This window comes from Hypanus sabinus, chromosome 16 (genome assembly GCF_030144855.1).
Source record: "Hypanus sabinus isolate sHypSab1 chromosome 16, sHypSab1.hap1, whole genome shotgun sequence".
NCBI lineage: Eukaryota > Metazoa > Chordata > Chondrichthyes > Myliobatiformes > Dasyatidae > Hypanus > Hypanus sabinus.
The window spans coordinates 46,090,964-46,116,512 of record NC_082721.1 but is presented as its reverse complement, the minus strand read 5'-3'; the positions used below and the strand labels follow the sequence as shown (position 1 = coordinate 46,116,512).

General features: G+C 39.6%; 1 protein-coding gene across 1 annotated transcript in view; it reads left to right on the top strand.

Moving 5' to 3' along the window:
- Window positions 1–25,120, top strand: part of LOC132406270 (dual specificity mitogen-activated protein kinase kinase 2) — a 76,068-nt gene extending 50,948 nt beyond the window's left edge. The window contains exons 8-11 of the mRNA XM_059991680.1: window positions 8,526–8,590; window positions 9,675–9,736; window positions 12,656–12,701; window positions 21,827–25,120. Of these exons, the coding sequence (XP_059847663.1) occupies window positions 8,526–8,590; window positions 9,675–9,736; window positions 12,656–12,701; window positions 21,827–21,937 (284 nt within the window). The 3' untranslated portion in view covers window positions 21,938–25,120. The remainder of the gene's footprint in view (window positions 1–8,525; window positions 8,591–9,674; window positions 9,737–12,655; window positions 12,702–21,826) is intronic.
- Window positions 25,121–25,549: the final 429 nt, after the last annotated feature.

Sequence of the window (25,549 nt, the reverse complement as noted above, 5' to 3'; positions counted from 1 at the left end):
CTTTGTGATCCTCTTCTCCCTAACCATGAATGTTCTGGTTAAGCAACCGAAGTGGAGTTTAGAGGCTCTCTGACTAAGACGGGTGTGCAGCAGCTCCCAATCAGAGCTTCATGAGTGACCTCATGATGACAACTACATCAGTTCCAGGCAGTTAATGGATCCTCCAGGGACTAGAGAGAGGCTTATCACATGGGCAAGGATCACCAGATGTCTGATGTTCAAGAAAGGCAGACTCTCAGGCAAGTTCTGTTTCTCCTTGGATGATATTGCTATCCCATGCATCTGAGAAAACAGTGAAGAGCCTGGGAAAGGTCTTTGACAACAGCCTAAGGCAGGGTTCCCCAAATAGTTTTTCACAAGGGCCAAATTATGTCAAGCATGCCAAACCAAGGGCCAAAACATCCAGGTTTTTTTTTTCATTGCACCAGTAAGTTGCTTTATGGGCAGATGTTGTTGTTGCTGCTATTACCATTATTATTATTATTATTATTATTATGAGGAGGAGGTTCTTATTATCTAGGCCTTGGATTCTCAAAGCCTATGTTGTGGGTCACACAAGAAAAAAAATGCATTCTTGAAACAAAATAAGTCCAAAACCAATCATTTAATTATGACTCTAGCTATCACAACTGTCAGCTGTAAGATTGAGAACTCATCTCATCTGGGAATAGACATTCTGATATGTCTGTCCATGGCCTCCTCTATTTGTCCCCATTCTGATATGTCTATCCATGGCCTCCTCTATTGTCAAAATGAATCCAAACTCAGGTTGGAGGAACAACACCTTATATACTGGCTGGGTAGTCTCCAACCTGATAGCATGAACATTGACTTCTCTAACTTCCGTTGATGCCCCTCCTCCCCTTCTTACCCCATCCCTGACATATTTAGTTGTTTGCCTGTTCTCCATCTCCCTCTGGTGCTCTCCCCCTTTCTTTCTCCTGAGGCCTCCCGTCCCATGATCCTTTCCCTTCTCCAGCATTGTATCACTTTTGCCAATCACCTTTCCAGCTCTTAGCTTCATCCCACCCCCTCCGGTCTTCTCCTATCATTTTGCATTTCCCCCTCCCCCCTCCCCACTACTTTCAAATCTCTTACTATCTTTCCTGATGAAGGGTCTCGGCCGGAAACGTTGACAGCGCTTCTCCCTATAGATGCTGCCTGGCCTGCTGTGTTCCACCAGCATTTTGTGTGTGTTGTTGTCTGGGAATTAAAATACAGGCATGCACATACATGTACACACATGCGCGCGCGCACACAGTTTTAGTAGTACTGTCTTTTCCACTGATTCTGTTCTCTCATTTAATCTATTTGTTCTTTTTAATTAAGCTATGTAGCATTTGAAGTATGAAGTATAGCTATAAGTGAAATTATCAGTATTATTGTTGTAATATTATTATACCACAATAAGTTTGACAAATGGACAAAAATAAATTGATTCACTCACCAATCAGTGAGAGAAGCGACAGCAACAGAATGAGGCAATCCTTCTGATGATGGGCCTGTATTCGTTGTGGCAGTCCTGAGGCACTGGCCAAGATGTGCATTGGAGAGTCTTTCTCTCCTGGTTCTTGATAGAGTTCATTGAAGAAAACGATAACTCACATATGTACGTGGAAGGAAACTGTGTGAGTAGGAGCATTAAATAGCTCTCGTGTTTTTGAATTGAGCTTGGGGAACCACGTTGATCCAAAAGTCACTCACCCCAATGTCTTTGTGTTGCACTTTGAGCAGATCAGATGTTCCCAATTCCAAGACCTCCATCTGAAGAGTTGCCTCATCAATGGAAGGCACCAGCCTTTTGGCCTCTGCAGTCCACCGGCCGTCAGCCGAAACGGAGAACGGCTGTCTCAGGAAGAGGGGGATGTCACCTGAGAGTTTAGGGGAGCTTTCAAATTGGTCCCTGAAGTTTTCTGCCAGGCTCATCGCAAGATCCTTCATCACTGGATCCTCCTGCATTTCGTTCTACTCGCAATGCTCTGGCAGACATGGAAAATGCAACTTTCACCCATGAATGTCTCTCTCCAAAAGGTTTAGCTTTGACCGGAAAGCTTCAATCACCTCATATATGTCCGCAGCAGTGTGGCTGTTGCCTTGTATTTGCAGATTAAGTTGATTTAGATGAGACATGATGTCTCACAAAAAAAGAGCATGTGCCATCACCTTGTCACTTAAAAACCTCTTAAATCCTTGGGCTTTTTGGCTCTGCAGGCTGGATAAAAATGACACAAGCTCATTGTGCAGGTCCCACACCCTCTCCAACACACAGCCTTTGCTCAGCCAGCGAAGGTTGCGTGCTCTTTGGCGGCGTAGGCCAAGTGTACGGTGTGGGATGAGGTTAAAATAAATTAGAGCAGTGTGCGCCTTATTTACATGTTATGACAGATGCATTCATGTAAGTGTCAGTGGGTCAGCACAGTCCAGACATTTGGTTCTCGTGGTCCGCACCTGGCCCGCGGTCCGCCTATTGGGGTTGTCTGGCTAAAGGATGTGGCTGTCATCCAGAAGATCACCAAGGAGTTAGAAGTTAGACTTAACAGTGTGGACAGGTCAGGCCTACCTGGCAAGTTCAAGGCCTGGATCTACCAACATGACATCCTCGCCTGAATCCTCTGGCCTTTGCTGGTATATGAGGTACCCATTTCAACAGTTGAGGCTCTTAGGGAAAAAAAAAATCAATGGCTACCTTCAAAGATGGCTGGGCAGCCTGAGCAGTATTGCTGTGTATAGGAAGAGGAATAAACTGCAGCTTCTCTTCAGCATCCTAAACAAGGAGTTCATTGTTTCCCATACAAGAGAATTACTGCTGTACAGAGATTCCAGTGACCCCAAAGTCTCATCAGCAGACACTGAAGGAAGTGGACTCAGTGGAGATGGCTGAGTCACCTATGAGGCACAGGGATCTAGTAGGGACAGTGACAGCTGGGCAGCTTCCCTTCAACTCGCTTCAACAAGGCCCAGGGCAGGGACAAATGCAAACTAGTCCAGGAAGAGGTGTGAATTGTGGTAGGAATGGGGTTGCAGGGAGCTTGGACAAGGTGGGAGAGTGCAATGAAGTGGAAGATGATCTGGTCCAACATCAGGCAGGCAGAACCCCAGCACATCAAGTTCATAGTATAGGCTGTTTACGACATCCTGCCTAGTTCAGCGAACCTTTTTACTTAGGACAAAAGTGAGGCATCATTATGTCCCCTCCGTCGTGGCCAAGGGACCCTGGAACATATCCTCAGCAGCTGCCAAAAAGCCTTGAGAGAAGGCGTGACCAGCTGCTGAAGGCAGTGGCAGAAAGTATCTCATGGCCATTTAACAACTGTAAGCATTTCCACCAACCCAGAAAGCCCAAAGCAGTTGTCAAAGCTGGAGACCAACCACAGCCACAACCCATATCACAAGCATGCTTGCTCACCACGGCATCTAACTGGAATCTGAAGGTCTTATTTTGGCAAGCAATTAAAGCTCCCTGGCTTCACAGAGGGCTGATATGATCATTCTATCAGAAACCTCGAAGCAGATGATCGTGTTAGAATTGACGGTGCCTTGAGAAGACCAGTTTGAAGAGGCAGTTGTTTGTAAGAAAGCCACTATCAGGAGCTGGTAGAACAGTGCCAGAGACAGTTGTGGAGGGCACAATGTGAGCCTTTAGAGGTGAGGGTGTAGAGATTTTGTTGGCTGCTCACTGTGCAGAACCTAGTATCTCTTTAGCATTACAGGAATTGCAAAGAAATGAACCATCAAGACCGTCATGGAGGCTGCTGAGCAAACCTCTAGATGGCTATGTATCAAGAGGTATGACCTGTGGACCGGAATTGCTTGGCCACAAGCCAGGGCCTGATCAACCCAGGCTTGGTCACCTGGGCAAGGGTGTCTGATGTTGATGACCCCAGGTGATGTCACTGTCCCAGTGCTTCCTACAATATTGGGATGACAGTCATTTTTCCATGTCATATGACACTGACTATGCAATGCTCAAGCAAAACACACAAAATGCTGCAAGAACTCAGCAGGCCAGGCAGTATCTATGGAAAAGATTAAACAGTAAAATGTTACAGGCTTCATTAACTACTCAATGTGCAATTCCATTTGCAACTTCTCTAAAAATGAAGCATTTCTTGCCTGCATGCCGCACAACCATAACACTTAGACATGAGCTAATAAATGGCAAGTAATTTGTGGCATGTAAGTGGCAAGTAATAATGACCTCCAATAACACAGAGCCCAGTTACCTACTTTTGACATTCAATAGCATTATTGCTGAGTCCACAATCATTATAATCCTGGAGGACACATCGTCTAGAAACTCAACTCGAGCAGCTAAGTAAATACTGTGACTTTGAGAGCAGATCAGAGATTGGCTATTCTGTACTTAAACACAAAGCCTTTCCACCTTTTCAGAGGCACAGTAGAGGGTAATGAAATACTGTTCACCTTACAGACAGGTACTTCTCCAAAAACACTTGACCTTCACAACATCCAAGGCAAAGCCACCTTGCCCCCTAAACATTCATTGTTACCAACAGCTAGTGAGGTGCAGAGTTGTACCAACTATGAAATGCATTGCGATTACTTGCCTAAACCACTCCAACACCACCTCCCCTCAACATCCAAGGACATAGGTACGTATTAGCTATATTGTAATTCCACCTGCAGGTTCTCCTCAATCTCACACCATCCTGGTACTTAAACATATTGCCACTCTTTCACTTTCACTGGTCTAAATCTTCGAAATCCATCCCAAAAGCATTAGGACTGGAATGTTTCAAGAAAGCTGCTTCCTGCTGCTACAAGGGCAGTCTGGGGATGGGCAGTAAATGCTAGCCTTGCAAATGAGGTGAACGTTCTTGAAAAAATGAATATATAAACAAAAACAGATTTGTACAGCTTTCCAAATTGCTGGATAGATACCAGTGTTGTAACAGGCTGAAAGAGCCTCGCTAATTTTGATGCTGAAATCTTCAAGGGAAGTTGTTTGCTTCCATGACCTTTCCATTATCCAGTATCGTCAACTACTTTTAATACAACGTGCAATGAATTGAATTGACAAAGACTGGCTTCAGTGATGGTGGGGACCACAGGATGAAATAAACTTATTCAGGCTGAATGTGGTTTTAAGTTTGTCAGCTTTGTCTTTGTTTAATTTTGCCTTGCCTTAGTTAAGGAAGAGTGTTGGTTTATTATTGTCACATGTAACAAGATACAGTGGAAAGCTTGTCTTGCATACTGTTCATACAGATCAAATCAGGACACAGTGCATTAAGCTAGAATAACACAATAACAATGCAGACTAAAGTCTAACAGATAAATGATAAACTGCAAGATCATAACGAGGTAGAATCTGAGTCCAAAAGTCTCGATCTTGTCATGCAAGAGGGCCATTCAAGAGTCTGATAACAATGGGATAGAAACTGTCCTTGATGGTGGTATGTACTTTCAGACTTTTGTATCTGATAGCACAGGGGATAAGAGAATGTTTGGGGTGGGTAGGAGCTTTGATTATGCTGGCTACTTTACTGAGGCAGCAAGAAGTATAGACAGCTCATAGAATGGAGGATGGAGAAGAGAGCATGTTCTATGACCTGCTTCCTCCAGTTCACTGTTAGTTGGCCACCGGTATTCCCATTTAGATATGGTTAGTCTGCAGAGATTTGGTTATTTGTTAATTTGTGAGATTCCTTCTCTATTCCATGCAGATTTTGTTTAGTATGCGAGTAACTGCATTGTGGTTTAGGGCTAATTCCAGCAAGGCACTTCACCCCTGAATACGATTACCTTGATCTTGAGGGGAGTGTGGGAATATGCTGTGCCATTTAGTTACAGATTGTGGTGGTGTATTTGTTTTTGCTGCTAATGGTCCATAGGTTCTCATGAAAGCTATTTTGAGCTACCAGATCTGTTCTGAATTTATCCCTCTTGGTACAGAGGGTGTCCACTTTTTGTCAGTAGGCCCTTGACTTAACATAGTTCTACGAAAGTGATCATGGACAGATTCCACAGTTCTGGGTAGCTTCATGAGAAAATGAGTGGGTAGGTTTATCTCTCCTTGATTTGTTCATTACTTACCACAGACAAAATAAATTCCACTCAACTGGTAACCCATTGCTCCTTTGGATGTTTCTATTGACTCATCTCCAGCAGTTCAGTAGGATAATCCGTCACTATCATCCTCAACACACGTATCCCCAGGGCTGTGTGCTGAGCCTATTGCTGTACACCTTGCTCACACATAACTACACAAGTAATCACCTTGAGAAGCTCGCTGAAGATACGACAGTGATGGGGCTCATCGCCCACGACGATGAAATGACCTACAGAGAGGAGGTGGAAAAGCTTGAGGCATGGTATCAGGCAAATAATCTCTCCCTTAATATCAACAAAACAAAGGAAATGGTTAGTTACATCAGGAGAACTCACAGAACTCGCACCCCTCCATACGTCAGCAACATGAGTGGAAAAGTGTGCACAGTTTCACATCTCGCGCAACCCCTCAGTTCCAGAACACATCCCACAATCAGGAAACACCAACACCTCTGCTTTTTGAGGGGGCTGAAGAGAGCTGGAATATGCAGATCAATACTCAAACTTGTTCAGTGGAGGACATGCTGTATCGCTGCATAGTACGGAAACTGCACTGTGGCAGACAGGAAGGCTCTACAGAACTGCCTAATGCATCACTGGCACCAGCCTACCTGCCGTCGAGAACATGTATGCAGGAAGGTGTTGCACAGGAGAGCAGCAAATCATAAAAGATCCCATCCACCTTGCTCAAGGACTGTTTGCCCTACTGCTATTAGGGAGGAGGCTATGTAACATCCATGCAGGACCAACAAACTCAAAAACAGTTTCTTTCCCCAAGCAGTAAGGCTGATCAGCACCTCCACTAACTAACCCAACCCCACCACCATTATTTTATCATTTCTGGGCAAAGTCCTGTGACACTCCTGTGCCTAGCGTTATTTTATTGACAATCAGTCTGTGTTTATAAGCTATCTCATGTATTTATATTTACTTTTATTGTTGTATTTATCTTGCTGTGTGTGTTTTTGTGTGGCATTGGATCTGAAGTAACAATCATTTTGTTCTTCTTTACTAGAAATTACATGAAACAGTACAGCAAGTTGCTGTATCAAAAACCAGTGTTTTTAATTAAGTGACTTGCTTGATGTAGTATTCATGGGTTTATCAGCTTTATTCTTAATGACTGAAACTAGAACAAAACTGGCATGTACTGAAGAAAAGTCTTCAACCTAAGGCCTAAGGCTGTTGCCTGACTTGTTGAATATTTGCAGCAATTTTCTATTTTTATTTCAGATACTCAGTGTTTTGCTTTTCTGTTTTGTGGGCTGATATTAGTATCCCCATTCAATGTTCATTTATCTGGTTTCTTCTTAAGTTGTTAATACAAGACTTCTCAGCCAAAGAGCCAGCTTTAATTTTGTGGTTTTTGAAAACCGTACCAACAACTTTAGCATTCAGTTTCTTTTTCCACTGCCAAATTGTGAGGTCATCAAATTATCACAATATTCCTTTGTGGTTGAAACATGTAAAACTCCATGAATGAGAGGTCTGACACCTTACTAAAATTGTGTTCTTTGTCTTATGCAGTTGGTAAATATGGTAGAATTGGTCTGCACAGTAATCACCCTTTGGCTGCTGTATTAAGCAATATTGAAGAAAGTTGCTCAGTTAACATTTGAAGGTAACCTTTCTGAACATCATGCCCTTGGAAAGATTGGATCCTCCAAAGCTTTTCACTTGTTGCCTGCATTCTGACTGACAATGAGTAGAAAAGTTGTCATTAATACAAAATGTAATTTTCTTCGTAAAACTTTGTGTTGGCTTTCTTGTCCCAGAAATAATCAACATTGAAGATGGCCTCAATGTAGGTAACTGCCATTGCAGTGTACTGATCTGAATGAGCTACAGTTAAAATGCAAGGTGAAGCTGACCATTGATTCTCCAGTCTTTATTTTATTTGTTTAGATACAGCACAGAATGGGCCCTCCTTTGAGGCATGAAGCCCAGCAATCCCCTACCTGTTAACCTACCAGCCAGTATGTCTTTAGGCTGAGAGAGAAAACCCAGGTGGTCACGAGGAAAGCATACAGACTTCTTGCAGATAATGGCGAGGGTTGTTGCTACTGTAAAGCATTGTGCTAACACTACACTACTGTGTTGCCCCACTTCCCACTATCACTCTTCACTTTGTGTATGTCCATGTGTCTGGCTGCTTCCAAAGACAATTGGCCCACATTTTGAAAAGATGTGGGTCTGAATGTGAGGAGGCAACTAGACTTCAACTTTTAGACCATGGAGATGAAACACTAACTCTTGTTTGTCTTTCTCCCTATAAATATGGTCTGACCTGCTGAGTACTTACTTCATATTGTTTTTAGATATCCAGGATTTTGCCTAGAAACAGCTGTAGTAATTTGTTCACAGACTTGGATTTGTAACATAGCATAGTAGTTCAAAGTAAATTTATTATCTAAGTATGTATATGTCACCACGTGCCCCTTTCTATAATCCAGGGCTTGGAATGGACAGCCGACCAGCCATGGCTATTTTTGAACTTCTGGATTATATTGTCAATGAGGTTTGTACTTATTTATTACAATACAGCTTGCTTTCTACAATTGTCTAAAGGATAAATGTTCTATGACCTGTAACTTGTATAAAACATCATTTCCTCTATTATAAAACCAAAACTCCACTTAAAAGCTGTCAGGTTAATATCTTTTTCATACTCTGCCTGATAATATGATGCATTTGCAGAATTAGACATCTGTCTCCTTGCTTTAAGAGAAAAAAGTCAAGTATGAAATGTAATTTATCTTGCTTCATCTACATGTATTTCAATAAATAATATATTTAGGATCATCTGTTTCCTGTGTTTCTGAACAAACTTTTGAAGAAAAATAATTTTTTAGTAAAAAGCTGTTATGTTTCTCAGCATCTTTTAGATTTTGATTCCTTTCCTTGCTGTTTCGTACCCCCAGAAATGCTGAGGAGTCCTGGCACAATGGACTGTACCACTAGATCCATGTGGAATGCTGGCAACACTCAGCTAATTGTTGACTTGCTACAGTGCCATGGGAATGCTCTGTCCTTCAAGCCAATGAAAACTAGCAACAGTCACGTTGGCTTAAAGTCTAGATAAAGTAGTAAACTGCTTGGTGGAACCTGACTGAATATCTTTTAAGGCAGTGCTAGGCATTCTTGATAAGGGGTGAAAGGTTACCTGTGACAATTCAGAATATAGAATAATAGCTACAGATTAATTGTGATCTTACTGAATGACCGAGTGGGCTTAAGGGGATTACAGCCCACTCCTGCCACATTTTATTTGTTTGTGACATACCCCTTTATTCATATTCTATCATTGTAACCCAATGATCAAATACTTGGATTTGATTTTTTTAAAACAATCCTCTTATGTGTCCATTCAAAAATGGAGGATGAATCAAAGTGTGACTGAATGCAAATATTTTTATATCAGCAATTTGCAGGTTGTCCAAACAAATTTTAACCTCTAGAGGTGAAAAAAATCATTTAAAAACATAATTTAAAATGGTCCTGTGAACCATTGCTGTGCAGTGATAAACTATTGTATAGAATATCAGGTTTTAGACTATCTGTCTTTCTGAAGCTGCTCCTTATGTTGCTACTTTTCTTTCTAGCCACCACCTAAACTCCCTATTGGTGTATTTTCACAAGACTTTCAAGAGTTTGTAAATAAATGGTAAGTAATTATAACCTACACCTGATGTATGATTCAGGGCAGGGAGTGTGTGGCTACACAGCTGGTGATTCTTCAGGTGTTTTCACTGTACTAAAGCATTTTTCCATTCCCTTTCCCTTGCTATATTTGACAGATTATAAGAATTGAGCTGTTATCAATGGACTCTAGGGTTGAAAGTTAATTTGCCATTACTGAACTTATAAATTCACCTTATGAGAATTTTTCCTCAGTTTGCATCTTATCGAGAATAAGCATTTGGCTGACATTTCTGAGAAAAGAACAACCTGTTATCTAGCCTACTATTATTGTATTACATAAAGTTATACCTCTTAACCACCTCAGTCTGTTAAACTGGAATATCCTGATTCTAAAGTGATAGAAATTCATGTATGGATCACATTTAACCCCAGTTTTAAAACTGGAGAATTCTATCAATATGCATGATGTTAACCCCATTAATTACAGTACAGATTCTCATAAGGTTTCCTCTTCTGTTTAGAGGTAAACAAACTGAGCAGATCTTCATTGTTGAGCTGGTTTAAACTATGAATGTTTCCTCAAGGCCACATATTTAAACAAAAATGCTGGAAATACTAAGTCACGGCATCTTCAGGGCAATCCTCCTTTGTAGCTTATCTAATTCTACGACAGTTTCTTTCTTTCTAAGAGGTCAAATGCTGCTCAATCTCTCATAGGGCTGTCTATTGCTGGAGGAAACATTCCTGGACACACTTAGCAAATTCTGCCTTATCTGATGCCTTAACACTATGGCAGTCCTAGCCAACATTATGGAAGTTAAAATGACCTCTTTAGGATAAACTTAGTAAAATTGTAAACTTTCACAGTTCTTCCACCTTCCCTCATTATTACACCCTCCCTTCTGCAAACTTCCCTTTGTAACTGGGAATATATCTTATCTAGATTTGGTGTCATTAATTTTAAATATAACCAGCTTCATTATTCCACCTCTTTATGGATTTTCACTCCACCAAATATTTCTACCTACTAGGAGCACTTCCTGCTAGGACTGACCGCATTACTTTCTGTTATACCTTACCAAGGAAAACATCAAGTGTTCCAGCCTTTACACAGCAATGGCTTTCTTCATCCATAATCTGCCCCACATCCACTGTTACTAATGTCTTATCATTTGCATGTCTGTTGTATACTCTGGATTATTTGATTTTCTGGTTGATTTTATTCAGCCCAGTTCTCACTTATCTGATATGGATCCTTCATCGTTCATCCTTATTATTTTATCTTAGTTTTCGTTTCCTTTGTCATCTAAACTGGCTTGGTTCCCCTACTTTTTTCCTTGAAATATAACTACTCGGTTATCTGTTGTTCCATTATGTTTTACTGCCATTCTGCCTTTTCATTTTCCCCAGTCAGATCAACATTGTGCTTTGAATTGCTCCTCATCCTTCTCCATCACTAGATCTTGTTTTTGACACAATGATCATAAGAAGAGGTGAACTGTTTTGTCAGAGTTTACTGTTCTCTATTCATTCAAGTAATCCCTATACATACTGAACATATATTAGAACTGATGTGGCCATCCTTTTTAAGACATAAGGAAAAGTGTCTTTTAAGACATAAATAAACAAAAAAAACCAGAAAGATGGTAGAAAAGTTTTTGACACCTATAAGCCATTTCCTCTTATTTGCCGATCATTTGCTAATGTTAAAGGCTTTGGGTTAGTGATTGTGGATGTGGAATGTGGAGCAGCAATCTACTGTATAGATCTGTCCCAGTCCTGATGTTGAGGTTTTAACACAAAATGTTGATGATTGCTGCCCCCCCCCCACCACCCACCACAACCATTAATGCCATTCAACCTGCTAAGTTCCTCCAGCTGATTGTTGTATCTTTTAAATCTCAGGAAGCACCTGGCCATTTTTATGGTTCACTTTCAATATAAGATTGATAATCACTTTCATAATTTGCTAAACTTCCTAATTCCATAGAAGTTTTTATCTTTTTGAATAACATACTCTTTGAGAGCATGCTTCAGACCATGTAAAGCACAATAAGTGAAAAATCTGCAGATCCAAGCAACATGCACAAAATGCTGGAGGAACTCAGCAGGCCAGGCAGCATCTACGGGGGAGGAGGGAAGCATAGTCAACATTTCGGGCCTGGCCTGCTGAGTTCCTCGAGCATTTTGTGTGTGTTGTTCAGCCCATGTAAGTTTGCAGGTTTTCCACTTATTGTGAATCAGATTTAATATCACCAGCACGTGTCATGAAATACGTTAACTTTATGGCAGCAGTACAATGAAATGCATGATAAATAAACATGGGGGAACTGAGTTGCATTATGTGTGTATATATGTCTATTAAATAGCTAAGTTAAACGTAGTGCAGAAAAGCAGAAATTTAAAAAAAAAAGTGAGGTGGTGTTCATGGGTGAGATTGTAATATTGAAAGAAAACTTTGTAAAGTAAGTGACTGCATATACTTCTAGTTGTGTTCTAGTGCAGGTGCATGACTGGTCATTGAAATATAAAAGTTTGCAATATTCACCTGGTCAATTGCACATGTTAAATTAATTGTTGATGACCATTTCATCAGAGTGGTTAGAGCTCAACTCTAGTTTTCCTTGTTCCCAAATGAGCAGTTAGCACCATGCTATTATAGCTTGGGGTGTCAGATTTCAGAGTTGAATTCTAATGCTGTCTGTAAAGAGTTTGTACATTTTCCCCATTGCTGAGTCGGTTTCCTGTAGGTACTTCTGTTTCCTCCCACAGTCCAACGATGTACTGGATAGCTAACTAATAGGTTAATGAGTGATTGTAAATTGTCCTGTGATTAGGCTAGGTTTGCTTGGTGACACAGCTCGATGGGCTGAAAGGGCCTGTTACGTGTTGCATCTCTAAATAGAAATAATGAACAAATGTGCCTTTTCTTTAATTGTAGTTTATTCAAGAATCCAGCTGAACGAGCAGACTTGAAACTACTCATGGTAAGTATGCCATGTATTACACATTTGCTTATCTCAATGCATCTTGTCTAGGTTTATCTTTAATGTGGTTGCCATCTCAACAACCTAATTCTACTGAAAATGCCATGAGCTAAAAATTGTTGCAGCTTGTACCTTGATGTTTAGATATGTCATATAATATAGCTGCATGAATATGTTCTAGAAAAGTTTGGAGGGAGTAGTTTTTGATGCTGCAGTCACATCCAGGAGTGTCGTTGGTGTAAATGACGGCCACATTTATGTCTGACAGTACATGGTTTGGGTTGTTCATTAATTACAAAGTGATTAATCCAGTGTTGATTCTATAATGTCTTTGATCTGGATGTTGCTATTCCATTAAAATCTTCAAAGTTCCTTGGCATTAAATTAATTGTATCATTGTACAGTCGGCCCTCCTTGTCCGCGAGTTCCGCATGCATGAATTCAACCAACTGCGAATCGAGAAAACCCGGAAGTGCTCTTCCAGCACTTGTTGTTCGAGCACGTAGAGACTTTTTTCTTGTGATTATTCCCTAAACAATGCAATAAAACAACTATATTACATAGCATTTACATTGTATTAGGTATTATAAGTAATCTAGAGATGATTTAAAGTATACAGGAGGATGTGCGTAGGTTACCGTGGATTGGGATCAAAAAAGATCGGAAGTTCTCTTACTAAGTAAGTTGGAACAGGTACATCCGGTATTATTTAGCGTCAGTTAGTCAAACATTTGTCTTAGCATATAGTATATATTTTACCTTTCTACGCATATAAAACATTTAAGAGCGTATGTTGCAGCACCGGGCTCGGAAAGTTCCGGAGTTCGATCCAGTGACAGACCACTTCTGAGCGCACTCTCCTTCCATGCCTGGTTGATGTGGAGGATCAAAAACTCAAAACCCCAAAACCCATAATTAAACCACTGCGTTGCTTAGTAATAATTGTAGCTTTCATCGGGGCAGGGCCTTTCTCACTTTATCCTTTTAAAATTCTTCCAATTGTTGACCGACTGTAGCCTAACGCTTTTCCAATGACTGATGGCATTTCACCTTTTTCCGATCGCTTTATTATTTCCACTTTATTTTCAACCACGATCGTGATTATTTTCGTGAACAGAAACACTGCGGATTCAGAGCTCTGCCACCGGATAAGAAGGGCCAACTGTAATCACTTTCATAGTGGTTTGGGCTATAATCATAGCTTGCCATCACTCCTGTGATGGGTCAAGTATGATGGGTTTAATAGAAATGCTTATCACTCATTTTAAATGCATCTAGACCCCAGGTTATAGAAGCACTCCATCCATAAGCAGTTATACCCATAAATCAGAAATGTCTTTTTTCTGCAGTCATCCATATCGTACTGCTTTACATACACTTGTCATAACTTCATTTCAGCAAATATTCACCCAAAGATCTCCAATAATTAAATAATAGAATATATACTGTATCCAGTTATTCATGAATATTATGAAGCACTTTATTACCACCTTCCATGTCAGGTTATCCACAACCAGGAATACCCCCATGTTATTGATCAGAGTTTTACATCAGAGTCCTCACTGCAGATGTGAGCCGTGAAGCTGAGTGTTGTTGAGAGAGTAAAGTGTATTTTTGTTTATCTTAATGGGGATGCATGTTGTTCAAACCTCTAACTGGTGACCTGAGGTTAACTGCAGAATTTCTGATACTCCCTCATTAAAAGAAAAATGTGTTGAAGAATTGGAAGCTCTAATGTGTTTAGGGAGGACTTTTTTCTTTGTGATGAACTGTTGATGGCTATTCAGCGATCCTTAAAGTCAATAGGAGCCTTTAACAATAATGTGATAAAATACAATCTGGTGAATTATTCCAGATTTAGTTCTGAAAAATATATTTCAGTAAGTTCAAATATCTGACTCCAATTATTTATTTAATTGTCTTGGCCCATTCAGTGATGTTAATTGTCACTGCTTGATTAAAATGGTCTTCTACAAATAATGCAAACACGAGGAAACCTGCAGATGCTGGAAATTCAAGTAACACACACAAAATGGAACACAGCAGGCCAGGCAGCATCTATAGGAAGAAGTACAGTCAACATTTCGGGTTGAGACCCTTTGTCAGGACTAACGGAAAAAAGAGATATTAAGAGATTTGAAAGTAGGAGGGGGAGACCCAAAATGATAGGAGAAGACAGGAGGGGGAGGGATGAAGCTAAGAGCTGGAAAGTTGATTGGCAAAAGAGATACAAAGATAGATAAGGGCAAGTATCATAGGATGGAAGGCCTTGGAAGAAAGAAAGAGGGAAGGGAGCACCAGAGGAAGATGGAGAACAGGCAAGGAGTTATTGTGAGGGAAAGAGAGAAAGAAAAATAAAATCACATATATAGGGATGGGGTAAGAAGGGGAAGAGGGGCATTTATGTAGGTTATTTTTTATCTCTTGCCCTCTCACGATAACTCCTTGCCTGTTACCCCTCCTCCCCTTCTTAATCCATCCATCTCTATTTATTTATTTATTTTTATTATGTGTATGTATATATATTTTTTTCTCTCTTTCCCTCTCACAATAACTCCATGCCTGTTCTCCTTCCTCTTGTGCTCCCCTCCCTCTTTCTTTCTTCCAAGGCCTTCCATCCTATTGATACTCCCCCTTCTCTATCCTTGTATCCCTTTTGCCAATCAACTTCCCAGCTCTTAGCATCATCCCTCCCCCTCCTGTCTTCTCCTATCATTTTGGATCTCCCCCTCTCAAATCTCTTACTATCTCTTTTTTCCATTAGTCCTGACAAAGGGTCTCGACCCAAAATGTCGACTGTACTTCTTCCTATAGATGCTGCCTGGCCTGACGCATTCCACCAGCATTTTGTGTGTGTTGCTTCTACAAGTAATGTAACTTACAATGGAATAATGATACCTAGTCCAAAAGGTACTTTCTTCTCTTGTAGAAATACTGGGAAAGAAACTGATTTAAACATAATCTTCCAAGTTGAATAAATGTTGTGGTTAAGCAACTGCTTTTAGTATCTGAACATAAAAGGGGCTGTTATTGCAACCATCTAGCAGAAAGAAAAATTACCACTAGTATCGATCTTTGATGAATTCCTGTATTATATATAAATAACTTGGGGAAAGAACCTGTGTGGATTCAAACTTAAAGATTGAAAACTTGTTCCAATAAAGGTGTCTGGTCTAATTGTAACATGTCTAATGAGTTGATTTGAATGTCTACAATATGTACTTTCAGTTTCTTCAAGCTTTCTGATCCTGATTTGCTATTCTCCCACCATCTCATATTCAGATATCCCATCAATACACAAATGGCCAAAGCTTAGAGGAAGAATGGCCATTTCAAGAGCTGACTAGTGTGTGACCCTTCATAGAAACAGACGAGCTAGGGATTGATGGTCTTGAACAATTTCTGCCATTGAGTAAGACTGAGACTGGTCTTTGTCAGTTTTATTTTTGCAACAACCCTTTCCACCTCTCCTCCCTTCTGATTTAGTTACTATATTGATGTTATGACTTCACAAAGATGTGCCTTTTAGTTCTCTGCATTAGGTATGATTAAATATTCCAAAGTTCACTTTAAATTATGTAGTTCTTGCTTCATCTACATCTTATCTGGTGAGATAAATTGATGAAGATATTGCCAACAGTTTAAATTGTAAGGATATTCAAATATCCATGTATATAACATAGCAGAATTAGGCTATTGAGTCTGCTCCACCATTCAATCATGGGAGGTTTATTTTCCGACTAACGCAATTCTCCCACTTGTAACCTTTGATGTCCTAACTAATTACCTATCAGTCTCTGTTTTAAATATACCCAATGACTGAATCCCACAAATTCTCCACCCTGTGGCTACAGAAATTCCTCCTTATCTCATGCCTCAATGACTACCGTCCCATTGCACTCACTTCCATCATCATGAAGTGTTTTGAGAGGCTCGTCATGAGGCACATCAAGACCCTGCTGCCCCCCTCACTGGACCTCCTGCAATTTGCGTACCGTCCCAACCGCTCAACAAGCATTGCCATCGTCCTCCACCTGGCCCTAACCCACCTAGACAAAAAAGACATGTACGTTCGGATGCTGTTCATAGACTTCAGTTCAGCATTCAAGACAATCATCCCTCAGAAACTGATTGGAAAGCTGAACCTACTGGGCCTGAACACCTCCCTCTGCAACTGGATCTTAAACTTCCTGACTGGGAGACCTCAGTCAGTCCGGATCGGGAGCAGCATCTCCAACACCATCACATTGAGCACAGGGGTCTCCCAGGGTTGTGTGCTCGGTCCACTGCTGTTCACTCTGCTGACCCATGACTTTGCTGCAAAACACAGCTCGAACCACATCATCAGGTTCACCGATGACACAACTGTGGTGGGTCTCATCAGCAAGAACGACGAGTCAGCTTACAGAGAGGAGGTGCAGCAGCTAACAGACTGGTGCAAAGCCAACAACCTGTCTCTGAATGTGAACAAAAGAGATGGTTGTTAACTTCAGGAAAGCATGGAGCGAGCAGAGCACTCTCTGCTGAACATCAACCTCGGTAGAGATCATTAAGAGCACCAAATTTCTTGGTGTTGATCTGGTGGAGAATCTCATCTGGTCCCTCAACACCAGCTCCACAGCAAAGAAAGCCCAGCAGCGTCTCTACTTTCTGCAAAGGCTGAGGAAAGTCCATCTCCCATTCCCCCATCCTCATCACATTCTACAGGGGTTTTATTGAGAGCATCCTGAGCAGCTGCATCACTGCCTGGTTTGGAAATTGCACCATCTCGGATCGCAAGACCCTGCAGCGGATAGTGAGGTCAGCTGAGATCATCAGGGTCTCTCTTCCTGCCATTACAGACATTTACACTACACGCTGCATCCACAAAGCAAACAGCATTATGAAGGACCCCACGCACCCCTAATACAAACTCTTCTGCCTCCTGCTATCTGGGAAAAGGCACTGGAGCATTCGGGCTGTCACGACCAGACTATGTAACAGTTTCTTCCCCCAAGTTCTCAGACCCAATACCCAGAGCCTGGACTGACACCAACTTACTGCCCTCTACTGTGTCTATTGTCTTGTTTTTATTTATTGGAATGCCTGCACTGTTTTGTGCACTTTATGCAGTCCTGGGTAGGTCTAGTCTAGTGTAGTTTTTTTTTCTGTGCTGTTTTCATGTAGTTCAGTGTAGTTTTGGTACTGTTTCGGGTAGCACCACGGTCCTGACAAACATTGTCTTGTTTTCACTGTGTACTGTACCAGCAGTTATGGTCAAAATGACAATAAAAAGCGACTTGACTGTTCTAAAGGGACATCCTTCTATCCTGAAGCCAAATTCCCTGAAACCGCCCCCAAAGACCATATACAGTGCTTTGTAAAAGTACTCAGCCCCCAACCCTTTGCTCACATAAATGAGTGTTATAAGTTCAAAGTAAATTTATTATCAAGGTTCATGTATGACACCAAATACAACCCTGAGATTTGTTTTCTTGCAGACATGCTCGATACATCAATAGAATAATAATCATAACACAATCAATGAAAGACTGCACCGACTTGGGCATTCAGCCAGCATGCAAAAGATGAAAAAACTGCAATTACAAAGAAAGAAGTAATAATGATGAGTAAATAAGTACTGTAATAAATATTGAGAATATGAGATGAAGAGTCCTTGATTGGGGAAACATTTCATGAGGGGGCAAGTGAAATTGAGTGAAGTTACCCAACCAGGGATTTTGATCAATTTAACTGAGAATTTTAATTTGTGAATCACATACTCCTTTTTTCACAAAAGAGCCCAAAAACGGGGAATATTGTAAAGCATGAAATACTAAAAATTCAAAGACTGGAATGCCAGCAGTTCAAAAGTATTCATTCCCACTCTCCTACTAGTACTTACTCGATCCGCCTCTTGGAGCTATTACAGCCAGTAGCCTTTTTGGATAAGTGTCTATTCGCTTTGCACAATGAGATGTAGAAAGATTTGCCCATCCCTCTTTGTAAAATTGCTCAAGCTGTGCCACATTAGTTGGGGGGTGACTTTGAACAGCAGTTTTGAGTTCTTGCCAGAGATGTTCGATCGGGTTAAGTTCAGGACTCTGACTGGGCCACTCAAGGGCATTAACTTTCTTCATTTTAAGCCACTCCATGGTTGTTCTGACAGTGTGCTTTGGGTTGTTGTACTGCTGAAAGGTGAACTTCCTCCCCAGTTTAAGGTCTCTGGCAGAGGCTAGCACGTTTTGATCCAGGATCTCTCTGTTTAGCAGCATTCATCTTCTCAACAATCCTGACCAGATTTGCAGGCCCTGCTGCTGAGAAGTATCCTCACAGTATGATGCTACCTCCACTGTACTTTACAGTAGGGATGGTGCTACCTGCCTGATGCACAGTATTAGATTTATGCCACATGTACCACTTAAGTGTTGAGGCGAAAAGGTTCCTTTTAATCTCATCCAATCACAACACTTTCTTCTACATCTTTGCGGTACATTCTAAGTGATGCTTTGCAAAGTCTTTGTGGACAAGAATATACTTTTATTCTAAATACTTCTTTTGTGCAAGGCCTTGGAGATTGTGGAGCCATGAACTTGATCTCCAGTTGCAGCCACTGACTTCTACAGCTCACTCAGAGTGATTGTTGGAGTCATAGTACCCTCTCTTACAAGTGCCATTCTCCAGTGACTAAGTTTAGAGGGGCTGCCTGACCTAGACAGTGTGACTGTAGTCTCACTTATTCATGATGGTCTGCAGTGCACTCAGTGCCTTTGAGATGGTCTTGTACCTTTCCCCAGATCTGTGCTTCTCTATTATCATTTCCCTGACTTGTCTTTAATGCTCTTTAGTCTTCATTTTGATTTGGTCTGTTGAAAATCTACTATACTGTTGGACCTTACTGAGAAAGGGGGAAATTATTCAGATGATGCTCCAATTTTCTACATCAGCAAATTGGGTGAAATAGTAAGGTAATACGTATACTGTATCTGAGGAAAGCTAGCATAATAATTAAAAGGGGATGAATACTTTTTCATGCTCGTAATTTTGGTTTTTAATTTTTAGTAAATTGTTAACAGGTTTTGGATTTTTCTTTTGAAAGCACAATGCACAATAGTTTGTACATTTGCTCAAAAAATCCCTGCTTCAATATATTTGAAATTTAGAAAATGAGACAGTAAAATGTGAAAATAGCGGGGCTGAATACTTTTTCAAGGCACTGGATCCACAAAATGTACCTTGGGTGGTGGGGGAATCTTTACTGAAAATAATTTTTTTTTATTTCCAGTGGAATTCAGTTAAATGGGACACATTGGGACCAGTAAAATTTGGTCCAGTTAAGTGGTTGTCCCAAGTAGCTGAAGTTTCATGGAAATATTTTTAAAAAAAGACAAAATATGTTCAATTGAGTAACAAATAATGCATTTAAATGAAATACAGAACAACACCAATATTATTGCAGTGCTGTAAAACCTAATGGTTATTGACAGAGGAATTCATACAGTGTATGTTGCCGTATCCTTTTGACTAAATGAACAAAATCAGTGCAGATAATGGACTGGTGAAAGATGCCTTCCTGCATGAAGTAGTGTCAAAAATCACTGTCTTTTAACTCTGCATCAGTCATCCCAAATGAATAACACAATCATTTGCAACTAATGCAATTTAAAAACTATTTGCACTAAGCGTGGTGTAGTATCTTAATGGCCACACAAGTGCACACGATTGATGCTAGTTAGAAATAGTTGCAACTTCCAAATCTTAATTTTCATTGTAACATTCAAGATGATTATCAATATCTTCAAATGCTTCATAGTTGCTTAATTTGCTGAAGTAGTGAAATTGTTTCATTTTCACTCCCAGCCATTTCTCTCATCTCCAAGCCTGAATGTTTGAAACTGCAGTGATCAAGACTGAATTGTCTTACTGCTCATTTCTTGCCAACTATCAGTGACATAAATCACTGTTTTTGAACACAAGCAGAAGGAAACTGACACTATTTAAAATCTGTTTATTTAAGCATAGTGTAGAGCCTTAAAGGCCACACACAGCAAGTAGGTTTCACATCTTCTCTACAACCCTTATCATTTTTTATATTCCACCAACTATGAATCAAAGGAGGGCAGCCAAGAGCATTCACGTTGGTTCCATCCATGCTCGTCTTTTTGTTGACCATAACCAATTCCAGCAGTATCTTTCTCCACTGCAGTACATCAACTGCCTTAGTGCTGATTCCTACACTTGTGCAAATCTCATCAATTTTATCCTCTTCAACACCAATTTTGTCCCTATTTGCAAATTCACTCGGACCATCTCCAACATTTCTTTTCCTTTTCTGGATCTATCTGCTTCCTGAGATGGAGACAGATTTCCAATGGCTTCTACAAACTCACCAATTCCCACCAGCTATCTCAACTATACCTCTTCACACCCTGCCACTTGTAAGGATGTCATTTCTCCATATTTACTGCATCTGAACCTACATGAGGTGTTCTGCTGTAGAGTTTCTGTATCACCCTCCTTTCAAAAGAATTGTTTCTCCTTTGCCATACTGGAGCCCTCACATGTATTTCCTCAACATTATGTTTGCTATATGGTTCGCAGGTGCTTCATTTTGGAAGTATGAGGTGGAAAATAGTTATTAATGATTATTTATAATCTGTTTTAAAAATGAAAGGATTTACACTTCAAACTGTGCATGATTTTGGACTTTAATGCTTCTTCCTATTTAATTCAATTAAGCTCATTGAACATTTGCTTAAAAATCAAATGGAAGTGGGAATTGCATTGTGGGAGTAGAATGTCCAAATGTATTTGTGTATATTTGTCAATGGAATCTTATACAACCAAGGCCTTGGAAGAAATTGAAAATTTCATGATGCCTTTTTTTTTTGTCTTAATTTTGTGCAACAATACAAAAGTTAATTTTGCAGTTTTTGTAGTTTTACATTAAATATTTGAAGGATTTTTCATTATGTAGGCTTTCATTGTGGAAAGAATTCAAAATAAATACTTTCATTAAGGAATTGCAGTACTAATAAGATGTTTGGAATGAAATTGGTTTTCATTCCTGTCTTCTGCCCAAATTGTATTAATAGTATCAATATTCTGTGTCTGTAAAATACTGACTTTTTCTTGCACTTTCACAGAGCCACACGTTTATTAAACGATCTGAAGTAGAGGAGGTGGATTTTGCCGGCTGGTTGTGTAAAACCATGGGGCTGAAGCAGCCCAGCACCCCAACACGCATCCCTGTGTGAGTGACAACGGAGAGCCTGCCTCCCCAAACCCCCTTGCTCCCCCAGTGTTCCCATTCACCTCTGCTGATGTCAACCACTACTGTCGTGCCTGTGGCGTAAAACAGAGAAGAATTCTCCCTACATTCTTAAACTGTGTGAGGAGGCTTTCATTCAGGCAGCATTGGCAGTTTTTTCAAAAGAGCCACTGTCTTTCTTTAGCTGGTTAATTCTTAGTGGCACTTGGTCATGGATATTAATACTAAAGGTAATAGTGATGTATGTGGTTGACAGAAGTCTGTTATTCAAGAGACAGAATATTTTTTTATCTGTGGGTTCCAGTAGTTGTCAAGTTACAGCAGCTAATTTCAAAATCCTACATGACATCACCTGTGATTGAATAATTTTCATCTACTAGAGTTAAAGATTTCCATTAGCCATACTGGATGTGATTTTTTTTAAACCACAGTGCCATATGAAATTCTGTTCTTGAAGAAAAGCAGATTGAAGAGCAGTACATTCAGAATTTATTCAAGCTACAGATCTTAAGTAACAACTAAGATGAGGTAAGAGAAATATAAAGGGCGTAATTTTGGGTGTTCTTGTATTTAATGTCCCAGAGATTCTGAATTAAACTTTAAAACTGAAAAGTATCTTAAACTCTTAAGTTTTCAATATTGGTAATTTTTCTTCTAGTTGAATAATTATAACATTCATCCAGTGATTGTGCAAGCAAGTGATTTAACAACCTATTTTATTTTTCTTGTACCTCTTCCAAAGGTAGATGAGGGTATCTGGAATTCAGACTTCACAGGGATGCTCTTTCTGTATATATAACCAATACTAGGAATCTGTTCATGGAGAAATTGATATCTAAGTGCATAATTAGTCACAAGTACATAATATAGTAATAATGTGTATAGATGTTACTTTAACTGCTTTGATTTGTAAAGTGTAATCAGAATTCCTTATAGTTTGGGGTCTAGAAGAAGATCAAGGGATTTAACTGCCTCTACACAGTGGTTCACTGGCATTAATATTTGTAGTAGTTTTAGAGCCAACACTGAGCAATAATGTTATGAACATTTAAATTTATTTTTTGTTACAGGTTATTGTAGATTACAGATGTTTACTGGTAGGAGACTAGTGACAGATTAGTCCTCAAAATCACAGATGATTCACAATCATGGGAAAGACTGGATGGAAGGGAGAGTTCTTTTATTAATTTAATTAGAATTGTACATTAAAAAAATCCATCCTTCTGTATATCTTGACTTAGAGATGTTACATTACAGACATCCTATTTTATTGTTAAATCATTTAGAATCTTTGATAAATTCTTTCAAAATGCCAGTAGCACTGCAAGAGAATTAGATCTTGCACTAGGAACTAGAAGTTTGTGATCAACTCAAACTGAGATGACAGAGATGTGTGCTCAGTTTCTGATCAGAATTTTGCTCATTTTCAACAAAGAAAACTCACCCATTAGATGGTACAAGATGTTTTGAAGCATTTGTTACTGAGCTAGAGTGAAGTGATAGATTAGTTGAAAAATATTCCTAAAGGTAGTAAAATGTGGGAATGCTATTGACACAGCTTAATATCTCGTCTATCTTCAAACTGATACTGTTGTTCAGACCGTAGATCTAATTAGGATGGTATTTCAGTTAGGAATGAAGCTTAAATTAATCATCTAAAGAAAGACAGTTTTATTTTTCAATTTAGCTTTGCCTCCTTGAGTTATAAATCGTAATGTCTTAGTTCATATTGTTTTAAAACAAAGGAAGATTTTACCTTTATTTCCATTCTTAGGTACATTCTTTTGTTCACAATTATTAAATGTTTAACTTTGCTGCTTCATTGCTGGAAATGGCTTGTTTGCTGGGTAACAGCTTCTTTCCAATGATTAGGGGTTTGGTCTTGGCAAGCACTGGCTTACTAAATATTCTTATTTGTAGGTAAAATTTGTTCATAGTACTGTGATTACTGCCCTACACACACCATGCCTAGTAATATTCCTGGGACCTTCTGACCATCAGGTTTCCTAGAGTAAATACATTTTATAATTTCATTTACTGTATACCAGAATGACAAAATCTACTTCATTTATGAAGTATACATTTGATAGAACTTAGTGTAGTTTAGATTTGGGCACTTGTGCTCAATTTGGTTCAAGGATGTTATTTACAACCCAGTGGCCTTTTAGCTGATGTGTATTGTAGTTACATTACAGCCCCCTGCATAAAACCAAGCCTCCAATTTCAACCTTTAGGGACTCCAAGGGCCAGTCTACCAATCAAAGTGTGATTGTCTTCATCTACAGGAAAAAGTAAATGATAAATATTGATTAAGTATTGTCCTGAATAATCCATGACATCCAAACCCATTGTGTTGTGGATTGCACCTTCCACTGATGGTGCTACAACCCAATCACATCCAGATTAGAATCATGAAAAATAAAATTAATATTCCTGAATGGTGATGGAGTGAGTCAAAAAGAGCAAAGTTTATATTTTACACTTAAAAGAACAATTCACATAATTATTTGTGAAAATTTAGGGTCTTTTTTTGTGCTTTTGGCTTGCTGAAGATTTTTTGTCACTGAACTATATAGCAGCCAAATGTTTTTGACACAAACTGCACCCCGAATGTACTTCCAAGGGAATGTGAATCCATTTTAAGTGCCTGGGGGGGGGGGGGGGGGACGAAATGAAATTTAATTTAAATGCATGTGAAATCAGTTTATTACACTGAGGTGTTGAAAATAAAAGAAACGCACTGTGATTACAATGATGGGGTGGAGTTTTGTGTTGGGGTCTCAGTTGTTTGTGTTGTGCTCCTGTATTGTCAATGGATTGTATATGCCTATGCCTTTAAATAAAATATCTGTAAGCTGTTGTTAAGGCACTTGTGCATATTGGTGTATATTACTATATCAGGTTAGATGCAGTTGTTCTCTTTTGTGAAGCCAATCGACACCTTGTGCTAATGGTTGTGTTACACTCTTTGGGGGTGGGGGGTGATAGAGTAATTTTGCAATGTGTAAATGGCTTATTAAAAGGAAGATCTCAGTAGCACAAGGACTGTACTGATTGTTTTAAGCTATTTTTAAATTTGCAAAACAAATTGTGAACTGAATGTATAATTTAATCAACTGTTGCAAAAAGTTATTAAACTGAAGTGGCAATTGTTCTGTGTGAATTACAAGCAATGTACCATTTTCTTTGAATTCTGTGTACTGAAGACCAGCACAGACTTTGTTTTATAATGAACTGCTTCCAATAGGGATAGCCAAATATGGCCTGTTCACTTCAAATACTTTGCCACCTATTTTCAACTGAGAGTGAAAAAAACATAGTAAATAAAATTGTTCCATTGCAGAAAATCTTGAGTGAAATGGTCATCAGCCATTCTAGTTAAAATTGTAGTCAAACTTTTAATTGTTAAATCCTTCCCACACTGCACCTTATTGTCTAAGTGAGAGGTGTTAAGATTTCAAGAGAAGAAATGGAAACAAGCAAACCTGCCATTTATGAAAAGACACTCTATTGCACTTCCAGCATCCCCAAACTCTGTTCTTGGAATACTTCAGTAAACAATCCTCATCTCTCAGAGACAGAAACTTGGATGCTGTGC